This window comes from Atta cephalotes (genome assembly GCF_000143395.1).
Source record: "Atta cephalotes unplaced genomic scaffold scaffold00015, whole genome shotgun sequence".
Taxonomy (NCBI): Eukaryota; Metazoa; Arthropoda; class Insecta; order Hymenoptera; family Formicidae; genus Atta; species Atta cephalotes.
Window position 1 is genome coordinate 4,238,149 of NW_012130079.1, and position 10,421 is coordinate 4,248,569.

Genomic DNA, 10,421 nt, shown 5'->3' on the forward strand with positions numbered 1-10,421 from the left:
AATATATATATATATATATATATATATATATATATATATGTGTATCTATATTGTGCATGATCACATGAGACCACATTTGAATCAATCATCGTATTCAATTTATATATCACTATATTAGATATATCACTCTAGAATCGATCACATTACGAAATCGACATGGAAAATTCTTATTTATTTCAGATTTCAGCTACAATTTTGCGTGGGATGAATGTGAAGTAGACGATGACTCAGTTTTTCCTGGTATTCATCATTGAAGCTAATTACTCTCGTTAGTGAATATCTTAGTTCAATATAATTTTTTTTCTCATCGATTGCTACATATAATTATACACAATCGCGCGTAAAATCGCGGAAGTATGATGTTAATTAGAAATATGAGGCTTCAAAAGAAAAGTCGTTTGTAAAACATAAATTATTTTCTGATGTTTTAATGTTTTACAAAGGTATCATCAATTCATTCGTTAAAAAAAGCTGATTTTATGATAAGCGATATTTATCATGTAGTCACATCAAGATCTTTTTTATGATAATCTCTCTTTATAGTCGCAAAACTACAAAAAGTCTGAAAAATACGTAGAAATATCCTGCAGCAAGCATCGATTAAGTGATGTAATAAACACAATAGTGTAAAAACGATAGTGCGAAATAATCGCACCGAATAAATCGGAGAATATCAGTTATTTCATCGGTTATATATCTGTAATTTTTGTCCGACGTTTCTAGAAGAGCAACGTGGAATGACTGCGGAGTTGCTTCGTGGAACGGGATACGGGACGTACAAGAAAAACGAATGAGGGACAAACGAAAGAGACGCGGGGCCCGACTTGTACGTTCTCGTTTCCACGAACGAGAGAGAGAAATGGTTTTTACGTCGGTGCACCATCATTACGGCAATTTGGTGCGCATACGAAACGTTGGCCTCCGGTAATCCAAAAATTCGCGGGATACGGCGGCACTTTCACGAACGATGAGGGGGATTTCATTCCGAGTGTATACTTAACCCACGCGATACAGTTCGCGAATGCATCGTATTTTGCATACCTACATTTACGCGCTAATTTATATCGATTGATATCTTTAACATTGACTTGATATTATATGATTAAACTTTGTAACACTCAGTTATTTCAAAATACCTAATATATATCTTCACTTTATTTAATTAAATATATTGTAAACAATATTTACGCCAATTAATATAATTGATGCCATCACACTGAAAAAAATTTAATCAATCTTAATACATATTTCTTTGAATGTATTAAGTAAACCTTTACTTACTTCAAATAAATATTTACTTAATAAAAAAATGATAATTAAATTAAATTAATCGTTTTTTTGTATGAAATAAATATATGTTTATATTCAGTAAGTATTTACTTAGAATTATTCAAATAAATATTTATTTAATATTTTTTTCAGTAGATTCATTTATTATACTGTACTTTATTTCTTCTCACGTGACAGCCCTGCATAATTATTCTAACATTACGCGTAGGATCAGATTAATTGATAATCATTTGGCGTTAGCGTTTCACGCTTAATACAATTTACATAATAAAGCGTTTTCGCTGGAGATCCCGTCGGCGAGTATCTCGCGCTTCTTGAGAAGCGTGTGGAAAACGGAGCTGAAAAAATTCCGGTGCCGTGCCACGCGGGCATTCTCGAAACCGATCTCGTCGTGCCTGCAGGTATACGCGGATATATCGTGCTTCCACGGCCGGCGTTAATAGGCCACCGGTAACTTACACCGGACGCGCGGCTGTATATGGTGGGACACAAACCGAGAGAGGAGATGCCGGGTTATAAACGTAGAAACGCCCCGTAGGGAGATCTGTCAAATAAATAATCCACGAAAAGCGCATATGCGTGCCACGCCGTGTGTGCGTGCGCGCCAGTGTGTATGACGTCACATCCTCGAAAACACTATTATTATACCTCAACCACCTCCGCCGGTGCATTAACATAGATTACGCCGCCGCGACCCTCGAGCGATGCTCGGTTCCTCGCCATTAGACGCCATTGTGGTTACCACGACGCTGCGGCGGACCTACACATGGAACAAGGATTATATTTGCGCGAGCGCGTCCCATTGACGGAAAATACGGTGATCAGCGACGTGTGAAGTCGTCACGCCAACATTATAATTTTCCGACTTGCGATATGAAAAAAAAACATACTGCACGATCTCTGGCGTTGTTCGAGATAAACCACCAGCGCCTTTCCGCGTGGGAGGAACGCCATAAATTGCTATACGCGGGCGAATTATGGAATCGCGAAAAATACGCATTAGTAGGTCATACCGCGATGTCTCTCGCGGACGTCATTAATATCCATTATTTTAGCGTGGTATATAGAAACACGCCGGTGGCTGATAATATCGGTTAACATGGCGGTGATTCGGAGGGAGAAAGACGGTGATCGATCGGCGCAGCGAACTTGTTTGTCGTGCGTTATTTGTAAAATGGCAGGAAAGTCGTCGTTGCCGTTGGAAACGATCGATTAGGTCTGGCGAACATATCGGAATCTATCTCGTAACGTTTGGCTAATTGAAAAGACGGAATGCGTAGGAGTATATTAAGTTGTATCGCATTGCGCAAGATAGGGTGGCAGGAAATGGACTATAAATTAAGTACACGTGAAATAACAACATTTCTTTCTCCTGTCACTGATAATAATTCACGTACACGATTTTTTTAGTTGTCAGCTATAATTATTATTATAAAAATATTTTCTTCTTCGTCGTTCATTGACGTCCAACGATTTATTTAGTTATGTTATTTTTGTATGCGAATAAATGCAATTTAAAATTTCGATGAAATGCGTGTTTTATTGAGGAAATATGCTTCCTTCCATAATCCGATTAAAAAGTTCGCAAGTAAATTTACTAAGTACGAGATGAGCACGCGATAAAACTCGTCAGGATAAAACTCAGTCGGTCGATTTGGAACTTGTCGAAAGCGAGATCCGTTCATCCCGCGCTCCCTTTAAGCTACTTATTCCACGGCTTAAACTCGTTCGCGGTTGCTCGCCCGACGGCGAAATCCGAGACAGGTTCTCAATTTAAGATGGATCAATCCGTCCTGGACGGATAATCTTCTCGTGGAAGGAACTTGAATTAAAAAGACGAATGAGTCGAGGAAAGAAGCAGGATCGTTTCCATTTTACATGCTGACAATTATAGAACGTATATATGGACTGCAATTATCGATTCACGTCTTGCTCTGTTCATTCATGACGAAATAATCACTTTATATTTCAGAATTAAAAAATTAAGTCCCGCTAAATATTTAATAATGTCAGATAAAGCAATTGCCGTAAGCGATTTGTCTCTTTTTTTTATTTTTACACTGAAAAAAAATATTTTAAATTTAAATAAATATTTATTTGAATAATGCCAACTAAATATTTATTAAATATAAAGATATATTAAATATAAAGGTATATATTTATTTGGTACAAAAAAACATTAATTTTATTCAACATTTACTTTTTTTTATTAAGTAAATATTTATTTATCGTAATTAAATATTTAATTGGCATTCAAATAAATATTTAAATTTAGGACTTTTTTTATCAGTGTATCCAATATTGTATATTTTTAAATATATTTTATTTTTATTTATTCTGTATATATTTATTATATTGTATTATATACTTATTTATTTAAATATAAATTTTAAATATGTTAATAAAGCTATTTATATACACATTCCCAGCATAGAGATAGTTTCATCGAATTCTTTCATGTCTCGGTAGATTTTTATACAAATCCGAATAGAAGTGATAGTGAAGAAGCGTTAAATGCGAGTATATTGAATTGTTGTATGACGTTGTATACGGATTTAAATACACTGTGCTTTTCTTGAACATTTATATCAATAACACGCATCACCTGTCATATATACTCATTCATATCACACATCCACGCATGTTAGCTTAACCAGTTCCTTTGACTCGATCTTTAGCTAAGGTACTTAGACAGAAAACATCGAATATTCTGTCGTTCCGTTAACACGAATTATTTCCATATTATAATCTTACTTTTACAATATATTTCAATGATAAGAGATATATTTTTTTTCATTTACAAATTGTGTTTTACGGAAAAATATACTGTGGACGCGAACTATAAACAGTTAATCCTGCAAATTAAATAAAAAGAAATAAGAATTCGCGCGAGAAACTTGTTTTCTTACTTCCTTCTTGAAGCCATGGACGAACGGAAAGGGATGGCTCCCTTCCTCTCCTGGTACTCGTTTTCTCTCTCTTCATTCCTACGACTTGGACGACCAACAGAAAGAGATTAAGAGAATACGAGGGATTGTTTTTTGCCCGCCTCGTTCTGATCATGGAGGACTAGACAAAAGAGAATAGCAGAGAAGCCCTCTAGGGGCTTTTTTTACTCGTCTCATTCGATCACGGGAACGAAAGAGTTCAACTCGGAGCATTTTCTTTGTTATGCAAGAAATTATTTATTATCAATTATTTATTGCGTTGCTTGAAGAAGAGCGAGATACAGTATAAAAATACGCTTCTGAAAAATCTCGTTTCTTAACAACTATAACAATAGCAACAACAGATATACTTTCTAATTAAAAAAGAAGTCTAGTAAATTTAACAGACTGACTTTCATCTGGATAACATATGTTATAATTTTATATCGTATACTCAATGTAAAACTAAGTCTTTTATTTCTTGTCATCGTTCCATTTTATATTTTGACTTATTACATTTGGAATAACGAATTGTGAGAGTATCTGTAGAGATGGAAGTTAATCACTTAGGCAACAACGAAAAGACGAAATTTCGGCAATTCTCAATCAGACAGTAGGGATAAGCTCATCCTCAATCTCACATAGAGTTTAATTCCAACATCGTCGCAATATTTTGTCAAGACTTCTAATACCTATGAATTTGCTGAAGATGGTTTGAAGAAAATCGAAATGTTCAAATAAGATAGGACCGACAATAACTACTAAAAATACATTTATATATTATATAAACATTATTAGATAATTCTATTATATTGCGCACCAATTTCCGCGCAGTTTTGATGCTCTCATTGCCCGATATATTTTATTACAGTTCTTAATTTCGAGAGCCCGAGTAATATTTAAATTTTACAAATTTAATAGAACTATCTTTACGTCAATTCATATACGATATCGCGGAAGAAAAAAATCATTTGAAAACGCAAGTGAATTGTACATATGATCTCTTCAAGGTTGCCTTTTTCTCTTTCTGTTACATCTTGATTATTGTCGAAACTCACGGTGACGCGTCTGAAGGTGCGAAGTGAAAGGGAACTTGAATTTTCGAAGATCACTATGGAGGCACTTCTTAGTGAGAGAGGCAGTCGCTATTTTTCAGGAATGAGTCGACCGAATATATCAATCTGTATACACGTCCAACCATATATTCCAACGAAAAATGGAAAGGAGACGAAGCGAGAAAGATGAAAAAAAAGAAAAAAAAAAGAAAGGAGAAAACAGCGGCCGCTTGTTTGGTGAACGGACTCGCGAGAAGGAGTCTCATTCGAAATGGTAGGAATTCGGCGGGAGAGTGTACGGGCAGCGCGCTCTCTTCGTAATAACGGAGTGAACGAAAAAAAATAAACGGACGCGAAGAAGTGGCGCGGTTTTTCTTTCGTGGCATCCAAGGTCTCTCCCGCGTGCATATCTCACGCCGATTAATTGCGGTTGATTTTTATTTATTATAAAAGTGCAAGGTGTGCGTGCGTGGTTAATGGTTATTGGCTCGCCAATATTCCGCGTGCGGAGAACGGCGCGCCGGCGCGCGTAACTCGCACATATGCGCGAGATGATAGTCTTCGTCATAATAATAAATTCTATATAGCAACGTGACTTATCCGCACTAGCTCGCGGCTAAGTGCGCGCAATGATTGTTAATTGTCGACGCTGATACATGCGCCAGATAGCGCTCCGCTCCTCGAGCATTATATACACGTACTTCCATTCCAATTCTTTCTGTGACGTCTACGCTACCGTCAGTGTAAATAATCTGCCATAATTTGATAATAATAAAAATTTAATAAAAAGAAAAGTTATTGATCGAGATGGTTTTTTTCATGTACAGACGTCATTGGCTTTATCAGATCGCCCATGATTTATCCGTATAACTTCTGGAAAAAAATAGTCTTATTGTTGGCTGGCACTGAGTAAATATTGATTTAATCTCGATTGATGTAATCTAGTATTAATCTATTAATCTACGATTAATTTTCAAGAATAAGTTGGATGAATTACATCTGTAAGTTTCCGACTTTCGAGTTCCTTTGCGAAGGGAATAGAAATGCGTAACTCGTAAAAGTTCGCAATTATTATTCTTGTTTCGATCGTATACTCGTAAATACGTACGCTAACGAAGCACTGACTCCTTTACGTTCATTTGTGAGCCTGTAATAAGCTCCGAAGTTGACATTTAGCTTATTCTTCCAATTTTTTCGTTATGACCTTTGTCGCGTCTTCGAGTCCTCTCGTTTTAATATATTATCACTTTGAATATCTCCAGGCAATCTTGACAGAAGGAAAGTATGCGCGTATCCGGCAATCACGCCTTTTTCTCCCAATGTCTTTCGCAACGTTACAAACAAACGTGATTCATTCTCATTAATCTTTTTTACTTACTGTTATCTTTATAGCACCAACCAACGACACGATATTAATCAGTTTATGCCGCAATATAATGTATTCATAATCTCATGTGCGAATGCACATAGCAATATATATTTTTTGACATACTTCGTGAAAATACCGGAGATACCTGTTCATGAAAAACATTAACATCGAAGTTCCCACTGCAGTATTTCGTGTCCGCACATTTCGTTTGTAACGTTGCGGTCGCATCTGCTGTGCGGATAGGACAAACCGCAAGAAGCATTGTGAATCAATAATCAGAGAAAGGATGAATTACAACCTGTCTCGAATACAACGTTATTCGATGACTGTGACACGGTCAGGACAGATTTAATTATATATGAAATATGCGCGTGGGATTTGCGACGTAAACATATATCTAATACTCGGTCGCATACGATTATTCAAGAAATATTCACGAACACGATTAAATCAAACTATGAGATGATATACGAAAATTTTTGCTCCCATTATATATTATTCGCATATATACGCTGATCCATTTCGTTACATAAGGATTTTTGTTTATGCATCATTTCGATTAAGTCTTCAACCAAGTTAATAATCCGTTTAGCATTACGATATAAATATTTAATGATTTCGCTGAATCAATAAATATGATGCAGGCGTATACTTTTTGATTTATAAGAATAGTCATATTCATATCGAAGGTTATCTAATCTGAATCGACTAACAAAGAAAATAACGTGTGATAAAGATCAAACGCCAACTGGTTGAGCGGATACGAGGAAAATTCGCGAAACGTAACGGAAAAACTTGACTTACCCAGCGCGAAAGGACGCTGCAGCGGCGGCGGCGGCGGTAAGTGTCAGTTGTTGTGCGGCTGCAGCTGCACCGGCGGCGGCCGGATCGGTCGCGACGAGCTCCTGCAGCACAAGAACCGTCGTCGTGGTTGTCGCGGCGCCGCCATTCGGCACGGTCGCGTTGACGGCATGGCGCACCGTCGACGGCAGATCGTCCTCGTGTTGCAGCTGCAGCTGCGGATAGTGGTGCAGATGCAGGGCAGTAGCGGCGGCGGACGTGGCAGCGGACCTCGGTGTGACGCAGGACGGCGGCAACAGACCTGTCGTCCTCGTGACACCGGCCGATGGTGGCGATGGTGACGGCGGCGATGGCGGTGGTGGCGGGTATTCGACCACCTGCACGCGGTCCGCGTGTTCATTTTCGTAAATGATCTCTTTGTCGTGAGTATACATGACTGTTTTTTGCCCGTCGTTATAGATCAGGTCAATCATCTTGTGCTCGCCGACGCCAAGCGTTGTGTTGCCCGCTGCGGCGGCGGCCACCTCGGTGCCAGGCGATACGCGGCCGTCAGAGTCGTCCGCAGCTGCGGCGCGCTGCTGCACGTCTTCCGAATCGTTGCCCTGGATGTGTTGCTGTTGTTGGTGATGATGATGATGATGATGGTGATGATGACGATGATGGTGATGGTGGTACTTGGGATGGAGCGTATGTACGACCGGCGGTTCGTGCAGATCGAGCACGTTCACCGGTTGCATGGTCGCTAGCAAGACTTGCTCGTTTTCGTTTTGATTTTGGTTGCTCAGAGAGGAGGACGCTGGTGAGACTGGTGCCTCCTGCACCTGTAATGTAGATAGGTAGGGTCATGCAGTATGTATCGCAACAACTGCAATATCGCCATTTTTATTTGTCGAATAGATTTTTGGTATCGCGATTGTTAATCGAGATATTCCAATGTACTACAGTGATCGTATATAACAATTTCGCTAACAATCACACTAGATGTATTTATAGCATCATTTTTTATCACGCCGGATTAAAGTGGAAGAAACGAACGCCATTGTGAAATTATCTCTTATAATCAAGCGAAGGTATTGTGATTGCATTTCATCGAATATTAACGAGATACCTTGATCTTTGCGTACACAATGTTCTGATCGCGCTCCGTTTTTTTCTTCCTACCGAAACGGCGCGTTCGCCGTCGGTCGCCGCCCATGTGCACATGCAGGTCTGAATTAAATTATTTACAATGATAACGAAGTTAAAACACAGCGCGCAGCTGGCGTTAATTTATTAATCGCATTAACTGGCGCGCGGTTTACGACATTGGGATTTATACGCCCGAGCGAACTCCCGGCGTCCCGGACAACGCCATATGTATGTTGCAATAACCTATAACATTTTCGAATGCTAATAACTGTGTGCGCGATAGAAATTATATTAATATCTTCTCGCGCGGTCCGAAGCACGAGGCATTTCGTACCACCAGGCATCCTTTCGTCGTAATTAATCGCTCATATGTTCATTGCTTGTAACACGCATCAAGAAAATTCTTTCAGAGTATTCAAAGATCAAACGATCAGCGTGATCTATTATAGGTCTATTCGCGACTCATCGTGTGACGATCGCGAGGCTATTGGTCATTTTTGTCGCGAAATTCAGGAAGGATTGCCTCAGCTTTCATTTCTGAAAAGCCGGTGATTTATTTTCGCGCGACATCGTCGGCATTAATTAATTGTTTTCATTAGCGTTTTATTTGCTATGATTTATATTGTTCTCCCCCTCCAAAGATTACGTGATACATTTTCACATCGGGAAATAATGACATTAGATAATTTCATTTTCTTCTTCTGTGAATGAAAATATTCAACGTATTTATTTCGCGAAGATGATAACATGAGATAAGATTTCAACTTTTGAGATTATTTTCTCCATCGTTGATGGATGTCTGACAAAATTGCAAAATTATTCATGAGACAATCTTTACGAATTAAAAGAGATTTTAAAGATTGAGTATCGCGCGAAGGGAAGTCTTTTGAGATTTTACTGAAAATATATTACGCGTAAAACAGATATCCTACGTAAGTATACTTAATGGTCAGTTAAACGATGACGGTCGCATTACTGATGCACTTATATCCTAGTATTCCCGAAGTTGGCGCTCATGGAAACCCCTGTGACCCGCATGAATAAGAATACGGTACAGTAATGACGTCGTTTGGAATTTCCCACGTGTCGCCGGATTATCGTGCTTTCTAGCCGGTAAGTTATGACGCGAAATCTCTCTCTTTCCTTCTCTTTCTCCTCTCCTTTTTTTTAATCTTTTTTCCTGGCAAAACCTCCGAGACCTCGAGAGTTGCCCGATGCCACATAGTCACCGTGGCATCATTCGTAACGTGACAGCAAAGCGACGTGGCAGTGCTATTAAGGCCCGTGCATATTGCAGCAGCCCGTAGCCGCAGCGATGGGTTCCGTCAATTAACATAATTAACAATATTATGAATCATCCTCTTAGTGCTCAGGCGCCTCGCGCGTGGTGCTGTACGTGAATTACTCACGCCGTTAGCCTAAGCGCAAAAATTTACTCTTTTTCTCTCTTTCTCTGTCTCCTCGTCTCTCTTAGGAAAGTATCCTTTTTTCTCCTTTATTCATTTTCTACGATGCGCAGGACTTAATCCTAAGTGTCACCGGTTCTTATATTTTCTCGCGTTGATCGTCGTAAATTCACCCGCTGATGAATAATCGCGATTCTACGATTAAACGCAGGGATTAGCGCGATGAAATACGGTCGGTAGGTACGGGTAAAATTGTTAATGGACAAACGCGAGCCTCTGAATAGACCACACGTGTCTCCATGAGCTAAGGTAACAATGTTTATTTCACGATTATGACTTTCTGGCATATATGCCTGACAACTTATTATTAATAACATCGTAATTTCACGCCTTTGCATGCTTTTGCATAGTATAATTTTATTTTCGGAGGTCCTCTCTTCTACGT

The 10,421-nt window shown here is 38.9% G+C and overlaps 1 protein-coding gene across 1 annotated transcript in view; it reads right to left on the minus strand.

Moving 5' to 3' along the window:
- Positions 1-10,421, minus strand: part of LOC105618162 (protein grainyhead) — a 138,229-nt gene that overhangs the window by 121,239 nt on the left and 6,569 nt on the right. The window contains 1 exon segment of the mRNA XM_012199702.1: positions 7,446-8,263. Within this exon segment, the coding sequence (XP_012055092.1) occupies positions 7,446-8,263 (818 nt within the window).